The sequence below is a fragment of the Macrobrachium nipponense genome, chromosome 28, assembly GCF_015104395.2.
Source record: "Macrobrachium nipponense isolate FS-2020 chromosome 28, ASM1510439v2, whole genome shotgun sequence".
In the NCBI taxonomy this organism is placed as follows: Eukaryota; Metazoa; Arthropoda; class Malacostraca; order Decapoda; family Palaemonidae; genus Macrobrachium; species Macrobrachium nipponense.
Genome location: NC_087217.1, coordinates 58,418,995 through 58,442,890, shown reverse-complemented (window position 1 = coordinate 58,442,890; position 23,896 = coordinate 58,418,995). Strand labels below are relative to the sequence as shown.

Here is a 23,896-nt window from a genome sequence, read left to right as displayed (position 1 = left end):
TCTTTTAAATAATCTATTTTTATTTTCCTCTAAAATGGACGCAATTTATCTACATTTTAACAACCCCTCAAATAACTTAGGCCAGAGCTTCCAAATAAAAACATAAACCCATATTTTGAATATTTCCATAAATATTTTTATTGATCTTAATAAAAGAATAAAAAACCCTATAAAATAAATAATTTTCACTTCAGTCGTACATAACCGAACAACTTATCAAACCAAATCAAACTAGAAATTCCAAAATGAAAACATAACCACCCTGTTTTAACTCTTCCCCTTCCCCTCCCTCTCCCCCCCCAACCGTGTGGCTGGCCAGGCGCCGTGGACAAGTACCGCATCCGGAAGAAGTACCCGCTCCCGAAGACGATCTGGGACGGCGAGGAGACCATCTACTGCTTCAAGGAGAAGTCGCGGATAGCGCTGAAGGAGTGCTACAAGCAGAACCGCTACCCGACGCCCGACGAGAAGAGGAGCCTGGCGAAGCAGACTGGCCTCACCCTCACCCAGGTCTCCAACTGGTTCAAGAACCGCAGGCAGAGGGACCGCAACCCGGCGCCCAGACCGTGAGTACTACAAAGGACGCCTCCCGTCTGTTTTTCTTCTCTTTTCTTTTTTTTTCTTCGGTATTTTTGTGGTGGGTGCGGCTGGTTCCTTCAGTCTCAGCGGGTGGGTTGGTGGGTGGGTGGGTGCATGGTACTACACGTCGGAAACAGGAAGGATTGATTGATCGGTTGGTTGCTTCGTCACTGTCATACGTGGTGACTGTGTTAAACATTGTAGATATGTGTTAAATATTGTAGATGTAATCTTAATAATCATAATATTTCTATACACTATGTATAGTATGTGTAACACATGTATATATATTCATACATTATATACATAAATTAATCTATAAATATATGTGCATGAATATATATATATATATATATATATATATATATATATATATATATATATATATATATATATATATATATATATATATATATATATATGTACTTATATATATATATATGTGTGTGTGTGTGTGTGTGTGTGTGTGTGTGTGTATTCATATATATGTAATTCTAACATTTACACCAATGACAATGACAATAGATCTATATATATATATATATATCTATATATATATATATATATATATATATATATATATAATAAATATAAAATATATGGATATATATATATATATAAATATAAATATATGTATATATATATATATATATATAAATATATGTATATATATATATATACGTATATATATATATATATATATATATATATATATATATATATATATATATATATGGCGTTCGTACAAAAACCGTTAACAGGACATACACACTGATGTAACTAAAAGTGCCCCATATCGAATCAAATTAGCCGGCCGTTAATTTAACTTTTATACCGTTCAACTTGACTTGAACGAGGTGTATACATAGTACTACGATCATGGCTAACTTTAACCTTAACTCAAATAAATACTACTGAGGCTAGAGGGCTGCAATTTGGCAAGTTTGATGATTGGAGGATGGATGATCAACATACCAATTTGCAGCCCTCTAGCCTCTGTAGTTTATTACGATCTGAGGGCGGAAAAAAAAGAAAAAAAAGTGCAGACGGACAGCCAAAAAGTCATCTCAACAGTGTTCTTTTGCAGAAAACTTAAAATAGAGGATTGTGTTAACCTTGAGGTGGGAGAAAAGCATAAGGCGAATAATTTTCCATTTTATTGTTAAAAATGATTAATCAAGATGATGAAAATGTAAAATGTATCCTGCGTTTTATATATATGTGTATTTTTCTGGGCGACAAAACTTCTTTTCAGAGAAAAATGTCTGAAGTTTAGCTTAAGGCCAGTTTTACAAAAATGAGTTACTTTTCCAATTTTTATAAATATAAGTGCATTATTATTATTATTATTATTATTATTATTATTATTATTATTATTATTATTATTATTATTATTATTATTATTATTATTATGAAATATCTCATAATAGCACAGTCACTAAAATGGTGACGAAATCCACATTGGGGTAAGTGTAAATATACTTACATTTCTAATATCTATTTAAACTTTCACCATTGAGGATTTCTTACCTTTACCTTTATTATTATTATTATTATTATTATTATTATTATTATTATTATTATTATTATTATTATTATTATTATTACTGAATACCCCCCAAAAATTGAAAAATGAGAGGAGAAAATAATAAGCGAATAACGACCGGGATAAATCAACTTAAGTTTTCTAAAAACATATTCTACCATATGTTGGATTCCTCCCCCACAACCTAACCCACCCACCCCATCGCCCCCCGCCCCCTCCCCCACCCGTAGCTCTGCGTTCCGTAAATTCATGCCTTCCATGTGACTAAAAGCACCTGTGCGGATCCATTTTCAGGTCTCTTTTTCTGCTCCAGGGGGTTTCGAAACCAAGAGATTTTTCTTCTTTCGTGTGTGTGTGTTTGTGTGTGTGGAGGGGAAGGGGGAGGAAGTGGTTCGTTGTCCTCATTTACTGGTGCTCAGTCAGTTCATTACTCCGTGGAAATATTTCGTATGTGGCCCTGCTATTGAAATAAAGTATTTTATTTTCATTACGATTTCCAGGTAAATCATATTTCAAACATTCTGAATCATTACAAGAAAACAAAGTTCATTCGCATTTCAGATATATTGCTTCATCAAGAGAAAACTAAATTAATTCATTTTTAAAACATCGCTTTACGTCATCAAGAAAAACGAAGTTAATTCATATTTTCATATTTCAAAAACCATTTTACACATCGAGACGAAACCAAGTTAAATCAAGTTTCAAACACCATTTTACGTCATCGAGAGAACACCAAGGTCATTCGTATTTGAAACATCTTTTTAAGTCATCGACAGAACACTAAGTCCATTCATATTTCAAATACCCTTTTACGTCATCAAGAGAAAACTAAATTAATTCATTTCTCAAAAATCATTTTACGTCATCAAGAGAAATCGAAGTTAATTTATATTTCAAATATCCTTTTACGTCATCAAGAGGAAACTGAGTCCATTCACATTTCAAACATCGAATTGCGTCAAGAAAAAACTAAGTTCATTCATATTTCAAATATCATTTTACGTCATGATGATGAAAAAAATTTAATTCATATTTCAAATATCATTTTACGTCATCGAATAGAAACACTAGTTCATTTTCAATTTCAAAATATTATTTTACATTCCATCGAAGAAAAAACAGTTCAATTCATATTTCAAATATCATTTTACGTCATGATGATGAAAAAAATTTAATTCATATTTCAAATATCATTTTACGTCATCGAGAGAACACTAAGTTCATTCATATTTCAAATATTATTTTACGTCATCGAGAGAACACTAAGTTCATTCATATTTCAAATATTATACGTCATCAAGAGAAAATTAAGTGACTTCATATTTCAAAATCATTTGCTGTCATCGAGTGAAAAGTAATTTGCACACAAAGCTAAATGATCATTTGGTCGACGGAAATGATAGTGTGTTAACCCAGAGCGTTCGAATTGGGTAGCAACTACCGCCGTCAGATCTGCAAGACTATTGATCCTCCTTAATCAACTTGAAAGTAGCGACTGTCTTCTCGAAGCTTCGGACTAATTATGACCACCGTTGGGCAATAGAAATTAATTCGTTTGTCCCAAAAGAACCTTTCCGATAAAAAAAAATTTCTGTCAACCGACAATTCAAAACTATATAATATCAACAGCAACAATACTAATAACATACTTAGTTAAAATTCAAGGAAATATACTGATAATCTTTCTGTCAACCGACAATTTTTGCAAAACTATATAATATTAACAGCAACAATACTAATAATATACTTAACTACAGCTCAAGGGAATATACTGGTAATCTATTCAGATAAAATTTGGAAACAAATGATGGACTGGAATATAGAATTTAGGCCGAAGAACGTGATCTGGGACCTATGAGGTCCTTCAGCGCTGAGAGAGAAATTGAGAGTAGATGGGAGAATGAAATATGAATGGGGGTACAGCAAAAGGAACGAAATGGGTTGCAGGCAGCTAGAGGCCGAAGGGACGCTGCAAAGAGTTTCAGAGTAATGCCTGCAGTGCACCGCGTGAGGTGCACTGACGGCACTAACCCCATACGGTACTAGTATCAAAATCTGTCGTATAATAGTCTCTCCCGACAAATCCCCGCCCCCCTCCCCCGATAAAATCATTAAGGGGGGCGGTGCGGTTACGGATTGAGCGAAACATTATCAAAATTTTCCTTGATATAATCCACTTCAACCTGACCAACCCCCTCCACAAAACTGAAGTGGTGGTGGGGACGGAGTGTGGGGGGGGACAGTGGGAGGGGGGAGGCCTACCGCTGACTACCACCCAAAATTTCGTTACACAGAGACGCAGCGAACGAACGAACGAAGGCGCCCCCAAAAGCCCCTCTAAGCCGACCCTGACACAACAAGCGAGAGACAAGTGGTTGTTCTCCCGTTCGTCTCTTGTTTCAGGCCACTACATCACGAGAGAGAGGGGTGACACCCCTTCCCACCACTGACCTCCCTTAACCCGCGGTGACCTGGGATGACCGGGGGAGTGTGGAGAGAAGGGAGGGTCGGGGGGGGGAGGCTTCGCGTCTAAATAGGTCGGAGGGAATCCCTCTGGTGGCGAAAAGAAATAGAAACTTTCAAGTGGTTTTGGATGACTTCATTAATATGTCTCCGAGAGGAGGATGCGGTTTCGTTCTTCTGATTTTCGCGCGGTTCTTGGAAGGACAAAGAAACTGTTCGAGTAATGGAATTTCTGGGATGGTGAAAGAAAAGAAAAAATTATTATTATTATTATTATTACCCTGTCGGAAGTCCCTCTTTCACACAAACTTTATTATTATTATTATTATTATTATTATTATTATTATTATTATTATTATTATTATTATTATTATCATTGGACTAAGAAACCTCTGTAACGAGGCTGTAATAATGACAATTAAAAGCCACAGTAGTGTTAAAAATATATGTACAAGATTTTAACCTTGCACAAAAAATATATTTTAACACTACTGTAGCTTTTAATTGTCATTATTATTATTATTATTATTATTATTATTAATTATTATTATTATTATTATTATTATTATTATTATTATTATTATTATTATTATTATTATTATTATTATTATTTGATACACTTTAATTCTAAAAACACTGAATCAATAATCAGACATAATTCCATAACCACTAGTTCCAAAAAAATGCAATTTGGAATACATACATACCACACACCAGACACACTACATATATATAGTATATATATTATATATATATATATATATATTATAATTATATTATATATATTTATTTAATATATAATTATATTAGATGTGTGTGTGTGTGTATATATATATTACTATATAGAAATATATACCATATAGAATACATAGAGAGAGAGATATTAATGTCTACGTTGTGTTGCGGTGTATATATATAATATATTTTCCCTATATAATTATATAATTATATACCATATTAGAGGAAGATTATATACACACATATATTATAATATTAAATATATATAATATAATCTATATATATATATATTAATTTATATATATAATATATATTTATATAATATATATATTATATATATAAGACAGGGGAGACACAAAACCTGAAGACCCATTTCTTACACAAAGGCTGATTTTTCACACACGTAAACATATCTGGAATCCTTCACCTTAAGCAAATCAAGTCCCCCCCCCTCTCTCTCTCTCTCTCTCTCTCTCTCTCTCTCTCTCTCTCATCTCTCTCGCTCTCTCTCTCTCTCTCTCTGCAGCTACAACGGCAAAGCGTTAGCCGCGTGTCATATGAACGCAGCATTTGACACAGAAACCAATAGAATTCTTTATTAGATAAGAAAAGGATTAGTTGTAGAAAAATACCAATAGAGTTATTTATCAGATAAAATTAAAGAAAAAAAATTAAATAAATAGAAAAAATGAAACTCAAATTGGATAACAAAACTAAACGATTAATACAAAAAAACATTAAAAAAACGGATGCAAGTGAACATAAAAACTACAGTTGAATAACAAAAAGGCACAATTATGAAATATGTAAAAGAAATTACACAAAAAGAAACACATAAAATATTTTTAAAAAGAAAAACACAAAATATGTAAAAAAAAAAGCAACAAAATTTAAACAGACCAATAATAAAACAAATAAAACAAAACTTTTCGTCAGGCGTTAAAAGACAAGCGGCAAATAAACAAAAAAGAAAATTCAAATTGATTAAGATAAAGTTATAAAATACGAAAAAACTTAGACAAAACTAAAAAAATCAATAAACAAAAATAAAATCGTCAGGTGTCAAAAGACAAGTGGCAAATAAAAAAAAATGCAATTGGATAAAAAAAAAATACGTAAAAAGAAACTTAAACCAAAACTAAAAGACACCAATAAAACATTTTAAAAAAATTGATGTGTCAAAAACCAGAGGCAATAAACAAAAAAGTCCAATTGGGTAACAAAAAGAAACCATCATAAAACATGTAAAAAAAAACTTAAACAAACCAATAAAAACACAAAACTTTTCGTCACGTGTCAAAAACAAGTGGCATATAAAAAAAACTCGAATTGGGTAACAAAAAGAAACAATAATAAAATATGTAAAAGAAAAAATTAAACAAATCAATAAGAACACAATAATTTTCGTTGCGTTAAAAACAATTGGCAAATAAAAAAAAAAGTCTAATTGGGTACCATAGCGAAATAATGATAAAATATGTAAACAAAATCCTAAAGAAACCAGTAAAAAAAGCATAAAACTTTTCATCACGTGTCAAAAACAAGTGGCAAAAAAAATCCAATTTGATAACAAAAAGAAAAAATATGTAAACTAAAAACTTGAAAAAAGAAAAAATATATATAAAAAATTCTCGTCATGTGTCAAACACCAGTAGCACAGAGAAAGTTCAAAATTGTTTCCATCGGCTCCTCGTCCAAAAGCACTTGTTCTCAGCACACTGCACACGACCACTACACCTAAGGTCACCTGGGGTCATCGCAGCTCAAGGAGGGGATAGGAGGAACATTTGGTTCGGGTCACACTTTATGGACTTGGCGCGTTCGCCCCTGGTGTCAAACATCCCCCAACCCCCACCCTTTTTTCCACTTGACCTCGTGAGGGGACACGGGCATGGTAGGTGCTTCTGTGTCACTTGATTTGTCTTTATTTCTATCCTTAATAATACCATTGAATTCAGTAATAATAATAATAATAATAATAATAATAATAATAATAATAATAATAATAATATAAGCAGGAAACAGACCTCGGATAAATGCCTTATTGAAAAGAATGGTAGAAATAACCGAAGACAAATTCGGTTATTTCTGCCAGTCTTTTCAATAATAATAATAATAATAATAATAATAATAATAATAATAATAATAATAATATAAGCACTTGGCAAACTATTCCACATTTTAGCTGAAGCCAAGATAAAAAAAACTCTTATAGAAGCAAACTCTTCCGAAATTGTTCTTAACACAATTATAATGTATCTGTGACGATAATATAATGAAATAGAATCACTCATGGAAAATTTAAGCTGTAATAGAATCATTCCTAAAGTCAACTGGCACCGAAAACTGCCATGAGTCAGAAACGTTAGGAAAAAAAAATCTAAATCAGCTGAGCTGTCTTCAAAATAGTCTACGGACCTAACGTTCCATATTTCACATTGACGTTGAGATTGAGAGCGCAGAATCTACTGATAATAATGACAATAAATTTGTGTTCGATTCAGTTCGTAATAATAATAATATTAATAATAATAATAAACCTTATTATCATATTGCTTAAAATAAGCCCTGTTATCAGGGAATACAGAAAAATCGTTACATTATTCTTTATGTACTTGTGATGTAAATATGATTTATAATCAATCAATCAATGATTTCCTGTGGTACCTACTAGTATGGCGAAGAGTTCAGGCTGTTAGCCTTAGAAACCCTGAAAAATATTTGTAATAAGAAATAAAATACATATAAACATTGAAGTACCTTTCCAGGCAACAAAACGACTCCTGGAATATTTCGACTATGGATCACGAGGTTAATTTTCTATATGAAAGTCCGAGGTGGGATAAAGCTCCAATCTCAAGCACTATAGTAGATTCACATCAACCGTGCATCTGATGTCTAGGCCAGTCACTTACGACGCTTGTGATTGGCTTGGCTGCTGAAAAGCCAGTCACAGGGTTGGAAACTCTCAGTCTCTCTCGAGAGAGTTCACATAGGCAGGATGTATGTTCCAATTCTCCTGAGGGATACGTCTTTCAAAAGTACCCCTCAGGGGAGGTAGAACATACATCCTGCCTATGTGAACTCACTCGAGAGACTGAGTTCCCAGACCTGTGATTGGTTTATCAACAGCCAATCAGGAGCGTCGTAAGGGACTGGCCTAGACATGAAATGCACGGCTGATGTGAATCTACTATAGTTGGGTTTTCAATACCCAACAAAATACCCAACAAAAGTAAAGTATCAGTCAGTCAATAATGCTGATGACAACTCGCCATTACGAATAAGTTCGCGTTAACACTGGATGCTGTATTGAATAGCAGACATTACTTAAATTTCAAGTAAAAAATACATCGTACAAACAACATGGGTTGTAGATGACAGCTAATGCAAGATGACATCCACTTTGCAAATAAGTTATTACACCGTTCACGGTCCCCATACCAAATTATACCACGTCTAAAATTAGTTTAATTCTGAATTGCTTTCATTTAAAATTAGTTTCCAATCTTTTCAAAAATAATCATAACAAATCAATAAGAACGTTAACACCTACATACGTTGTTTCATTAAAATTTGGACATTAGTTTCCAATTTCTTCAAAAATAATCATAACAAATCAATAACAACGTCAACACCTAGTTTCATTCAAAATTGGATTTATTGAAAATTAGTTTTCCTTTAAAACTTGTATCATTAAGAATTAGTTTCATTTAAAATGAGTTCCATTTCAAATTAATTCCAAAATTTTACAAAACCGACAATAAGAATTCAATAACAACGTGAATACATTTTCCATGAAAAGTTAGCCTCATTCAAAATCAGTTTCTAAAATTTTCAAAAATTACCATAATTATTCAATAGCAACGTCAACACCAAGTTTCATTGAAATTGAGTTTCTCTGAAAATTAACTTTATTAAAAAATTAGTATCTGAAATATTACAAAACTAGACATAGCAGTGACACGCCAACACCTATTTTTATTACAAATAATTTTCACTTAAAAGTAGTTTCTAAAACTCTACAAAAATTATCACAATCATAAAAACTACAATTCTACAAAAAAATTATATTCAAAAACATAACAATTCGATAAAGCGAAATTTACAATTATACAGAAAATAATATTCATAACCATAAAAAATTCGATAAAGTGAAAACTACAATTCTACAAAAATATATATATTCATAGCCAAAACAATTCGATAAAGAAGTAAAAACTAAAATTCTACAGCATATACATACACACCCACACACCCACACACACACACACACAACACACACACACACACACATATTATATATATATATATATATATATATCATATATATATATATATATAAATATATATATATATATATATATATATATAATACCATAAAAATCGAAAAAGTGAAATCTGCAATTCTACAAAGAAAAACATTCATAACCATAAATAATTCGATAAGTAAAAACTAAAATTCTACAACATATATATAATATCTATATATATATATATATATAATATATTATAGATAATATATATATATATATATACAAACATCTATTATATATATAATATATATAATATATATATATATATATATATATATATATATATATATATAATATAAGATAATATATATATATATATATAATATATATATATATGTATAGTATATATATATATATATTATAGTATATATTATATACACCTATTATATATATATATTATATATATATATATATCTATATATCTAATATATATATATGATATTCATATAATATTATATATATATATATTAATTATTATATATAGATATATATATAATCTGACTTAGTAACACTGTCAACGCATTTGGGGTGAAATACGCACGTGAAGTCACATACTCCAACAAAGCGTTGACGCAGATCGCAGAACTGCATTCCATGACCTGGTACTCTCTCGTGGAAGGAAGCCCTTCAAATAATAGCGGCTATTTTATTACGCCTGGCCTAAAGAAGCCCTTGGCGTTCGAAGAATGGGGAATTGACGCAACTCCTCAGCTATGACACGCAGCCGTTTGCGACGACGAAGAGAGAGAGAGAGAGAGAGAGAGAGAGAGAGAGAGAGAGAGAGAGAGAGATAATAAACACATATAAGCAACCACAAATATATATACTATCTGGTCGGGGTCGCTGTTTTAATAATGAACCTTGCCACGTGTTTGCAGCTAGTATATACCGTTCTTGATTCCAACCCTCCTTACTATCCGGGGCTGTAAACATTATGTATATGTATATGTATATGAGTGTATGTATATATATATATATATATATATATATATATATATATATATATATATATATATATATATAGAGAGAGAGGAGAGAGAGAGAGAGAGAGAGAGAGAGAGAGGTGCTACGTCATGTGAATTTCTTTGCTCCTCCAGCAATGTTCTCAAGAAATTAGCCCAGAGAGAGAGAGAGAGAGAGAGAGAGAGAGAGAGAGAGAGAGAGAGCGTGTCACGGCCGTTTGAACACACAACGCCTCACTTGGCGCGGGAAAATAACTGTTCGCTCATTAACGGTTTGCCCAAAGACGAAGCCGAGGAGTTAAAATGCCCAAAGAGCTGTGGGCAGAGGAGGGTACGTGTGATTGACAGCCAACACTGATGGTATTTAACGTGTAATCTTTTTTTGTGTTACAGTAGTTAAATTTTTATTAATGTATTTTTTCACTGCTGTTTACTCTCTCTCTCTCTCTCTCTCTCTCTCTCTCTCTCTCTCTCTCATAACTGCTCGTGGATAACGTGTAAACTTTAAGCATGTTCGCGTTAGCCATAGTTTTCTGAGAATATATTTCTCTCTCTCTCTCTCTCTCTCTTCTCATCCTCATTAAGAGATAACTAACAACCTAAATACCAACACATTAAAACTGCATTTCACAGAAATGGACGAATGAAGAGATCAATTAGAACTTGAAGAACAGAGATTTATACAAATGGGAGATTTAACCAGTGTCAATAATAGATATTCCTTACTGTCAAAAGCATAAAGAATGGAACATGTTCTTTTCACACTGATATACACATATTTTTCTTAATGTGATTAGATCATTACATTTTTATCAAGGGTAAATAATGCATTAACGTAGATATTAAAATGAATGCATATGATAAAAGTTGACATGACCCAATATCGCTTTTTCCTTGACTCACTCAAAGGAACACAGATAATCAGTCATGAAGTCTACGCAATTACGCGTAAGATGTCGGAAAAAATTACTAACAGAGGAACGTAATTCGTTATTCATTCCGTTATTCCTTGAAGACTGTATCTCCTGTATCGCTGCTTCTCTCTAGACGTCACACACACACACACACACTGTTTCCGCGGCGGCGGGGGGGGGGGGGGGGGGGGGGGAGAGGGGGGGGGGGATCTCGTTACATTGGCTTCGGACGACGAGAGAGGATGGCTGCGTTCAGTGCATTTATGCTGATGATCAAACTAGATAGAGGGAACTAAGCCCTCCCTCTCCCTCTCTCTCTCTCTCTCTCTCTCTCTCTCTTCTCCTCTCTTCAGAGTTTAGGGATATCATTCCCATACATTTTATGAGTTCATGTTATTAACTACCTCTCTACTCCAGTCGATCCACAAGGCTTGAACTCCCCTATAGAACATGGTTTCTCTTCATAAAGTAAAGATTTATTTGTTTATCACACTGAATGGGCTTTAAATCATTGTGCCATATATTCCATGGTCTTCATACTTATTACAGTCAGTTACCTTCGATAATAACGAAAAGTGATTGCGGTCATTCCGAAAACTGATCTTGGTTTTGTTTTTGGCGAAAATATAAATTTCCTTTCATATAACCCGAAGAAGTATTAACGAACATAAAAATGGAAACGAATACTTAACTGGGAGGTTCAGTTAATAGTTAAGTGAAATTCATTGATGAATGCTCACCTTCTCTACCGTGATGTGTCATCACTGCTGCTCTTAGTGAAATTACAAAAGTTATTTTGAAATTCATTCCGAACAGAATAACAAATGACCATGACAGTCTTCAGCCTGAAAGAAACGGAATTCATTCGGAACAGGACAACAAATTACCAATAAAATCTTCAGTCTGGAAGAGGAGATGATAAAAGCGAGAAGAAAACAGCCTAAAATCAGATAACAATTAGACAAAATAAGAAAACAAGGCGCAAACAACGTCCCAAGGAAAATGGCCTATCCTGTGTGCGATGGGGTAGGGTTGGGGTGGGTGGCTGGCAGGAAGTTTACAATTAAATCCGGAGGACAAGTGGTTAATACCCCAAAGGAAATTGGTCAGGACACAAGAACATCTCAGTTGTGACCAAAAGGCCTGGGAGTGTCAACTTGGCCGCGAGGTGACCCGGTGTCAGGTGGCACTGAAGGCCGCTCACTGGCGCCCCCGTCCGGTTCTAGGTCACTGTCCAAAGGGTCATTCGGAATAAATTCGGCTGTTTTTCGCTTTCGTTATGTTGAGCGTCGATTTGAACATCTGTTATTTACAAATGATTTAATTATACGTTTTCCTGAATAATAGATTGTTCTGCTATGTATATGTATACTCTACATATATAACGACATGTTTCAGTTTAAAAAGCAAAGTAGTGTTTACTATTCTCTCTCTCCTTCTCCTCTCCTCTCTTCTCTCTCTTCTCTCTCTCAAATTCTAAGAGAATTCATTTCAGGAAAAGGGGAGAAAGGGATCTCTCTCTTTCTTCTCTCAACTTCTAGAAAAATCATTGAGAAGGAATCTCTCTCTCCTACTCTCCTCTTCTCTCTCTCTCTCTCTCTCTCTCTCTCTCTCTCAAATTCTAGAGACTCATTTCATTTGAGAAAAGGAGAAAGAGGATCTCTCTCTTTCCTCCTCTCACTTCTAGAGAAATCATTGAGAGAGGAATCTCTCTCTCCTCTCTCTCTCTTCTCTCTCTCTCTCTCCTCTCTCTCTCTCTCTCTCTTTCTCTCTCTCTCTCTCTCAAATTCCTAGAGAATCATTTCATTTGAGAAGGAGAAAGGGATTCTCTCTCTTTCCTCTCTCAACTTCTTAGAGATCCTTGAGAGAGGAAATCTCTCTCTCTCCTCTCTCCGTCCTCTCCTCCTCTCTCTCTCTCTCTCTCTCAATCTCTTTGGTCAGGACGGGAGGAGTCCCAAATGCGGCTTCGAGAGGACACTCAGGGTGGGGGCGGGGGGGGTGGGGGGGCGGTTATACGGAAACGATTAATCACGCCCTCTCTTCATACCGGCATCTTTGAAAGCGAAGTTTCTTATCTTCGTAATCGTTCAATATGCGTCGACAGATTCCAAAGGCTAGGAGTGGCAGGGTAGGTACTTAAGATATAAATGACACAGGGAGAATATGAATATTGGAATATTATCTAGAAACTGCATATATGTGATCAGTGATTTAGTTTATTTTCATATATGTCAGAATTAAGAAGATTGATGTAATTTCGTTATAGGGTAAAGATCCCAGCTCTCTCTCTCCTCTCTCTCTCTCTCTCTCTCTCTCTCTCTCCCTTACATATACCTTCTATATTTTGGCGTTTTTATGGGCTCCTTTTATGAGATGGAATTCTGTTGTAACAGAACATTTTTTACCATCATATTATATATATATATATATATATATATATATATATATATATATATATGTATATATATATATATATATATATATATATATATATATATATATATATATAATGAGGGTGTTTTTTTTATTACAGTTCTCAATTACCTGTCCCAGTAGAAACAAGGCGTGATCCGACCCAAGCTTACTTGGGTCACGTGCTGAAATCTATGGTCAAATAGAGCATTGTTCCACCAACGAAATTTAAAATAAATAAATATGCTATATTTTATTATAAATAATTGTTGTGGACTGTTTAACATGAGCATTATTTATTTATTTATTTTTATACATTTTCAATCTAATATTTCAGACCTTTTTTTAAGGCTTTTCCTTAGACCTTTCCTACGTTTGTAGGCTTACTCCCCGAGTAAGCGAAAACAAGTCTCCTTGTATTACGAACTTTAACAGAGATAACTTCAATTTTATTGCAGTAAAAATGTACATGACTCTGGCGCTTTAAGACTCAACTCAGATTGATAACTAAGTAGTAAAAATTGCAGTTAAAATTTCTAACAAGTCAAATAACCTTTGTACTTTAAACTTCACTCACCTTACAGAGATAATCGTTATGCCATACTATTTTCAGTAACAAGAAAAAAAAGAGAAAAAACTCAATAATCTTCAATGCAAACCCTAAATTTTTCCATCTGTGGCCCCAAAAAACATCACTCACTTTCCATCATCATAAAAACCTTAGTCTGTCACTTTCTATCATCATCAAACCAGTATAAAAAAAAAAAACTCCCAGACCCTTGAAGGCTTCGCCGATACATTATCATTATCCGCTTCACAAATGAAATAATGGCGTCTGCGGACGGAGAGCGCAATGGTAAATGTACAACAATCACTCCTATTATCAGATGACCTCCAGACATATACGGAGAGCAAAGACAACACGGAATAATGAAAACCAAACAAGATGGGAGGCGCATTATTCATGCTTAATATGTTTACTGTTTGATGTCAGATGGACGCTCGCTTCGCGCGCAAGAAAATAACATTGACAAAAAAGTGTGGGAGGTCTCACTCCCTCGTTCAAACGACCTTGATTTAAAACAAAATACGAAGCTAACTTTTTGAAGATACTGTATCTTCTTTTCCTATTGGTGTTTCAGTCTTTATTTGTTCTTTTTATGAATAATTTCTTCATAGTCTCCCTTCTCCTAATATCAACAAAATTCTGTCCGCTTTTCGCTTCATGTTATCTTGATCTCGTTCTGGATCGTTATATCTTCGTTTTCGTGGGATTTTTATCTTCAATTGTTCTTGATGTCTAGGTACTTCACATTCACTTCACATTCTTCAAATGTTCTGCCATTCTTGGCATGTTCGTGAACAGCTAATTGCTCAAGATTGTCAATACACGTTAACTTTATAAGCTGCTTATTTGACAATGATTCCAGATGTATTAATAATCCTGACGTTCATTATTTCTTACTGATTTCTTATAGAGTCTCTCTCTCTCTCTCTCTCTCTCTCTCTCTCTCTCTCTCTCTCTCTCTCTCTCTCTCTCTCTCTCTGATTAGAAAATAGATTCCATCCCGGTATATCAACTGTAGACAGAAAATAACTGAAATATTCTAAATCAAATGCGTATTGAAAAGAACTCTTTTACTTGAAAAAAAATAACGACTACTGATATTACAGAAACACATTTCCTTTTCAAATAGGTAAAAAATAATGAAGAAGTAATGAGAAAACTTAAAAAGCTAACTAAGGAACGGAAACAAACAGTCGGCTTTCAGAGATAAGCTGATATTGTAGATGACATTAACTCTTAACTCCTATTATAAAAAAGCATACATCTTTTCATACACAAAACAGATTTATTAACGAGCAAACAAATCCAGTAACTCCAGGAAGAGAATAGATAGTTAAGAAACTGCATAAAAATATAAAAATGATAAAACGAGAGAGAGAGAGAGAGAGAGAGAGAGAGAGAGAGAGAGAGAGAGAGAAGGGGGATCAGTGGCAGGTAGAAGACATCTGACATCTGCTGATCTCTTCTGTCAAAACTGTTAGCATTAACAAAGCCGCTGTTTACTGTACAACACTTTTTACTCGTGTCAGCTAGTCCTTTAAGTGGTTGCGTCGGGTTCACAGAGAGAGAGAGAGAGAGAGAGAGAGAGAGAGAGAGAGAGATTATCTGGCTTACAGATAAGTACAGACGACGTCGGAACTTCAGCGTGATACATTGGTGTCAGTGAAGAGAGAGAGAAGAGAGAGAGAGAGAAGAGAGAGAGAGAGAGAGAGAGAGAGAGTCAACATATAGGAAACATTAAATTACTTCAAAATTACAAAATGGTACAAAAAAATTAGTAAGAGAGAGAGAGGAGGGGAGAAAGAGTCAGGGTATAGGAAACGCTAAAATACTTCAAAATTACAGATAGGTATAAAAACAGCAATAGAGAGAGAGAGAGAGAGAGAGAGAGAGAGAGAGAGAGAGAGAGAGAGAGAGAGAGAGAGAGTAAACGTATAGGAAACATTAAAATACTACAAAGTTTAAAAAAAACATAAAAAACAATAAAAACGCCCCAGTCTTATATACATATTGCACAGAAGTCTCGAGGAATAAGGAAGTTACGATTATAAATGAATTCTTTAAGGAAAAAAAATAAATAAAAACTTGCCACCACAAAGGACGTGTTTCAATATTTCCTGTAACATCCACGACCGCCTGCCACCAACATTCCCTCCTCCCCCCCCCTTCCCCCCCCCCCCCCACAAAATTTCCCCCCACAAAAAACTTATATCTTTCATTACATTTCCTACCAAAAAAACAAAAAAAACGCAATGGAATTTACCCGACGATTATGATAACCATTTGGGGAAGAAGACCGTATCGTAGATACCATATTCGAGACCTAACAAAGAGAGAGAGAGAGAGAGAGAGAGAGAGAGAGAGAGAGATGGGAGGACATTCCTCCAAATTTAAAGTTGATCTGAAATATATCGTTACAACCAATGTTTCTTCGCAAAATTCTTCATGGAGAGAGAGAGAGAGAGAGAGAGAGAGAGAGAGAGAGAGAGAGAGCCTCCGGCCTTAGCTTCACGGTCTTTAGTAGCACTTATTCGGAGACAGAACCAAGTCATCTCACTCATGACTCATCTCTCTCTCTCTCTCTCTTTCTCTCTCTCTCCGTTGCTGTGTGCATTCCGCTACTTCTTTTTCGTGTCTTTTGGTGATGGACAGTGATATGGTACTCTGACTTAATCTCAAATCAAGTGGGAAGCCAGAGTCATTTGAGTCGGTTCTTATTTGTAAACTGATTTTTACTTCTAATTTTTTTTTATATGTCGTTCAGCTTATATAAATACGTGGAAAGATGTGCAACCATCTGCAGATGCATCTCTCTGTGCACTGTCATTAATCATTCTTTTTCTCAACTCTCTCTCCTCTCTTTCCATCTCTCTCTCTCTCTCTCCTCTCTTTCTATCTCCCTCTCTCTTCAGCTATATTTCACACACACACGCGCGCACACACACACATATTAATACAATAAACTTGTGTATATATGTGTACATATCTATACACACACATTATATATAATAATATATACTACATATATATATATAATATAATATACACACACACATATATACATATATAATATATATCTATATATATATATATATATATTATATATATATATATATATATATATATATAATATATACATCTATGATATATTTATAACTGTAGCATCGTGCGATCCCATATACAAAAGGGCTGAGCTGAAGACAATGAAAGAAAGAGAATATATATTCAGCAGCACATTTAAAAGAATTCTACTGGCTTCTTCAGTCACCTCCATCCCTATCAAAAACAATTACAGCAAAAAAAAAAAAAAAAAAAAAAAACGGCCCTCGAGAACACGACCGACCCTTATTCTCCCCTTTCTCTCTCTCTTAAATCGTATTCCTCTACTCTTTCCCATTTCATTACCGTAGTCAGGGAAGGGGTGGGGTGGGGGTGGGGAGGAACGGCGGGGGGAGGGTGAGTTAACAGTGGGCGGGGGGCGGCAGATACAGGAATGGGTGGGTTTAAGGGCGTCAATTTGAAGGGGTTATGGCGCTATGAATATGTCAGTGGTGGCAAGAGAGACCCGGGTCGCTCCTCCCGATGCCGAGGCCCTCAAGGAATTCGTGATTCCATCCCGCCCTCCCCTCCCCCTCCTCCAACCCTATAACCACAACCCCCCCCCCCCCCTTTTCATCTCTCCTTGGGTCCCCCGCAGCCGGACCCCTCCAGAGATCCAGCCCTTCTCCCATCACCCCGACTACCTAGACTCATCCTCTACCCAACACCCAATCCATTCCTTCCTACTCCTACCTCTCCTCCTCCTCCTGTTCCTTCTTACTCCTCCTCCCAGACCTTCTCCCTCCCTCCTCCTTCTCCTCCTATTCCCTCATACTCCTCCTCCCAGCCCTTTTCCCTCCCTCCTCCAACCACCTAAACTCATCCTCTCCCCAGCACCCTATCCATTCCTTCCTCCTCCTACTCCTCCCCCTCCTATCCTCTCCTCCTTCCATCCTCCTCCTCCCTCCGGGGACCCTAGGTGTCACAGGACACCCTCAGATGAAGGAAGGGTTCTGCCACCCACGGCGCGTATGGGAGAAAGAAGGGGACGTCGAGGTGAAAATAAAAATGATTAACAATAACACATCGCCATTAGTACCAAATAAATGTCGGGGGAGCCGTAACAGATATGGCTTCAGGAAGATAGAACCTCCTTCAAGGACGCAATAAACTTTTGTTCATTTGTGGCTTCAGGAAGATAGAACATCTTTCAAGATCACAATAATTTTTAGCTCATCAGTTATGGTTTCAAATACGCAATAAACTTTTGTTCATCATCTATGGCTTCAAGAAAAAAGAACATCCTCCAAGCTCACAATAACGTTTTGTTCATCGTTTATAGTTTTAGGAAGATAAAACATCTTTCAAGTCGACAGTAACTTTTTGATAATCATTTTTTCAAAATGTTTTACTTAGGCTGGGATGGACCACTGACCTACATCGTATCTTCAGAGAATTGGGTAATGCCGTTTTGGTCCAAAAACCAAGATAACCTCTTGATTTCTTGACTTCATCGCACATTTCAAGAATGCATGTATCACTGCATCCGAGTGGGGAATAAACAAAGTAGCATCGCCAGTTGGCGCGGGATTCGAACTCATCCCCAAGAGGTTTTATTGAGGAATGCACTTACACGCTTTGCTACGACGACGAATTGTCGTTACTGAAAATACACACACGTAAAAATAGTAAAAATACACATACATGTAAAAATAGTGAAAATACACATACATGTAAAAACATTGAACATACACACACCTGTAAAAATAGTTAAAAGTCACATACTTGTAAAAATACTGAAAATACACATATGTAAAAAGTGAAAATACACATACATATAAAAATAGGAAAATACAAAAACATGTAAAAATAGTGAAATACACATCCTTATAAAAATAGTGAAAATGCACAAACAGTCAAAAATAGTGAAAATACACATGTAAAAATAGTGATCAGTGTATCTATATGTCTGTGTGTATAAAATAAACCATTTTTTGATCGGTCTCTTTCTTTTTGTCAATCGCCACGCGGAGCATTCTCCTGCTCATCTTTCTTTAAAATAAGGCGTGATCCGACCTCCAGCTTACTCGGGGCGCGTGCTAAAATCTTCGGTCAAATAGCAGCTGTTTCACCAACGTCACCAACGAAAATTAAAATAAATGCGCTATATTTTAATGAGAGATAATTGATCTGTACTAGTTAACATACACATTATTTACTTTTCACATTTCCGTTCTAATAAATAAATCATGAATATCCTATATTCTAAAAAATTCCTGTATCTTTAACTCGACACGAAACATCTTTTTCAGACTTTCCCATACAGCTTTTCTGCCCCCCAGCCCCCCCCCCCCCCCCCCCCCCCCCCCCCCCCCCTCCACCCCCAACAACAGCAACGACAAAGTAGTTTTAAGGCTTACTCCCCAAGTAACCGAAAATCGAGTTGTCGTTTTTTTATTCCCCGGGGCCAACCTGTTCGTATTACTCGGCCAGTCTTTCCTTTTCCCAAAAGGCATCTATAGCTAGAGCAGGGGCTTGCTTGCCAGTTCTTACGGCCTCCTCATAAATTAAAAAAAATAATATGAGGGTTATGCCAATACCGCAGCAATGAATTCTATCCCTTTGCAGATCGTAGCAACTTCTTTAAAAGCTGACTGTAAATTTCTCAGACCTGATCTTTTGTTTGTTTGTTTGTTTGTTTTTATGGTGATTTTACGTCGCATGGAACCAGTGGTTATTCAGCAACGGGACCAACGGCTTTACGTGACTTCCGAACCACGTCGAGAGTGAACTTCTATCACCAGAAATACGCACATCTCTCACCCCTCAGTGGAATGCCCGAGAATCGAACTCGCGGCCACCGAGGTGGTAGGCCAAGACCATACCGATCACGCCACAGACGCTGCCTGATCTTTTGTGGGGATGCGCGAGCAACCCACATGCCCCTTATAATACAACTCTCTAAGAAAAACAGTATTTATGCAAAAGCGCTACAATTTGCATAAAAGCTCATTCAGTTGCCTGAGAATGGATGCTAATTCATTTGATTAATTGTAAAAGACCCTCTCTCTTCAGCGGTCTATGAATTTCATTCACAAAGGGCAACATACATTATTCATAAATGGAGATCAAGAAGTTTATTCAGCATTCATAAACGCCATAAATGTTTTACTGACGACATTCATAAAAAAAACATGAAAAAACATAAGAATGTTCTTATAATAAGTTAGCGTGTATGAAGGGACATCACACTGAATAAATAATAAATGCATCAGTGAATATACGAAAATGCATACGCATGTGCGTATATATATAATATATATATCGTGTGTGTGTGTGCATGCCCAACGAAGAGTTGTCAATCAATTGCTACACGGTGGAAAATAGGTCTGAAAATAAAATATGAACGGAGGTACAGTAAAAGGGCCGAAGAGAAAGGCTGCAACGAACTTTAATTAATGTTTAGAAAATATACGACGCTTCAAAATGAATAAATCATCATCATTCTTTATTGAAATTACACTGACCGCCAATATACTTATTCACATAAATGATGCATATTTACTTATCGCGTGAAAAGCATTTTCTATATTCTGACATTTATGCCATTTCCCTTAATCAATAACTTCGCTCTTGTGTACCAGTCGCTCTTTATCATTTCTTTCCTTGCCTTCACCATAAAGAGAACGCTAATGCAGCCTTCAGCGAAGACTTAGAAGATGGCAGTGTAATTGGGTTCTCTCAACGAAAGAATACCGCAATTATCATAACAGCATAATTTTCTTCGGCGTATTCTCGGTCGTCATCATGTCACAAAAAAAAAAAAAAAAAAAAAAAACTGTCCCTTGGCCTCCACACTCTCTCTCTCTCTCTCTATCTCTCTCTCTCTCTCTCTCTCTCTCTCTCTCTCTCTCTCTGATAGAAGTCGATAAGACGGATCGTCTTATCTAATGCCACTGTTTAAGATTCGTCGTTTTATATTAAAATTGTCATTATTATTATTATTATTATTATTATTATTATTATTATTATTATTATTATTATCATTCAATAAGTAAAACCTCTTCAGACGGAACAAGCCAACAGAGGCCACTGACTTGAAATTCAAGCTTCCAAAGATATTATTATTATTATTATTATTATTATTATTATTATTATTATTATTATTATTATTATTATTATTATTATTATTATTATTATTATTATTATTATTTATTTATTTATTTATTATTATTATTATTATTCAGTAAGTAAAACCTATCCACATGGAACAAGCCTACTGGGACCACTGACTTGAAATTCAAGCTTCTAAAGATATTATTTTTATTATTATATGAAAAATATTGGAATTTTACTCAACAACCTAGCTGAGTCAGGACAAAGAATTATCGGGAGAATTGGAAAGTCCCTTATAAGATTAATTCGTTGAAAACTGCCATAATATTCAACAAAATATTATTATTCTTATTATTATTATTATTTTTTTTTTTTTTTGCTCTATCACAGTCCTCTAATTCGACTGGGTGGTATTTATAGTGTGGGGTTCCGAGTTGCCATCCTGCCATCCATTAGGAGTCCATCCACTCTTCTTACTATGTGTGCCGTTTCTAGGATCACACTCTTCTGCATGAGTCCTGGAGCTACTTCAGCCTCTAGTTTTTCCAGATTCCTTTCCAGGGATCTTGGGATCGTGCCTAGTGTTCCTATGATTATGGGTACAATTTCCACTGGCATATCCCATATCCTTCTTATTTCTATTTTAAGTCCTTATCCATTTTTCCCCTTTCTTTCTCTTCAACTCTGGTGTCCCATGGTATTGCGACATCAATGAGTGATACTTTCTTCTTGACTTTGTCAATCAACGTCACGTCTGGTCTATTTGCACGTATCGCCCTATCTGTTTTCTGATACCAAATTCCCGAGGATCTTTGCCTGATCGTTTCTATCACTCCTTCAGGTTGGTGTTCGTACCACTTATTACTGCAAGGTAGCTGGTGTTTCTTGCACAGGCTCCAGTGGAGGGCTTTTGCTACTGAATCATGCCTCTTTTTGTACTGGTTCTGTGCAAGTGCCGGACATTCGCTTGCTATGTGGTTTATGGTCTCATTTTTCGTATTGCACTTCTTACACATGGGAGAGATGTTATTTCCATCTATCGTTCTTTGAACATATCTGGTTCCTAGGGCCTGATCTTGTGCCGCTGTTATCATTCCTCCAGTTTCCTTCTTGAGCTCTCCCCTCAGTAGCTATTGCCACGTGTCATCGCTGGCTAGTATTGTCCGTGCATTGGTTTGTTATGCCATTCCTCTGTTCTGCGTGTCTTTCTCCTGTCTCTGTATATTTCTGGGTCTTCGTCTACTTTTATCAGTCCTTCTTCCCATGCACTCTTGAGCCACTCGTCTTCACTGGTCTTCATATATTGCCCGAGTGCAATATATTATTATTATTATTATTATTATTATTATTATTATTATTATTATTATTATTATTATTATTCAGTAAGCCCACAGGGACCATGACTTGAAATTCTTCAAGCGTCCAAAGATTATGGTGTTCATTAGGAAGAAGTTAGAGGAAGTAAAGGAAAATATAAGGAGAGAGAGAGAGAGAGAGAGAGAGACTCCTTTAGGAAGAAACACCGATCATATCTTAAATGCATAATCTCATAAAGATATCATTTGATACCGATGCCTACTTACTCAATTTGAGATTTATGCGCATTATGTGATTGCATCTAATACAACAAAAATACGAGAGAGAGAGAGAGAGAGAGAGAGAGAGAGAGAGAGGTCGAAAATCTGACCCAGGTGTAGATGGTAGGCGATAAGATAAGCGTGACCCCCTCTCTTGTCGTAATAAGTCATCGCTGACCCTCCCTCCTCCTACCCATGTGATTAGTCCGAGGATGTGCTGATAAATGGACCACTTCGGTGTCAATCGAGTTTACGTCGCCATACTTAAAAGCCGAGTTAAATTCAGTTAAATCCAGTCACTTGGATAAATTGATGGATACATGGGAGGTAAATAGTTCGTTGTATTCGAGTGCGTGTGTGTGTGTGTGTGTGTGTACGTATGCTTGTATGTATGTATGTATGGATGATATATGTATATCTATATATATATATTATATATATATATGTATATACAATATATATATATATATATATAATATATATATATATATAGGTTCATATCCAATGTAGCACACGAAGGAACACGTGCTTGAGAATATCCTTACATCCACAGTAGAAGTTTATTTCTACATTCTCAAGTGTGAACTACGAAAGTACTTCTTCAAAGTCCCATTTTTTCACTCACCTTCTACCGTGGGTTTAAGGATATATAGGTGTATATAT

The 23,896-nt window shown here is 35.4% G+C and overlaps 1 protein-coding gene across 1 annotated transcript in view; it reads left to right on the top strand.

The window, feature by feature from the left end:
* Positions 1–23,896, top strand: part of LOC135201777 (homeobox protein six1b-like) — a 111,203-nt gene that overhangs the window by 20,212 nt on the left and 67,095 nt on the right. Inside the window, exon 2 of the mRNA XM_064231029.1 lies at positions 320–566. Within this exon, the coding sequence (XP_064087099.1) occupies positions 320–566 (247 nt within the window). The remainder of the gene's footprint in view (positions 1–319; positions 567–23,896) is intronic.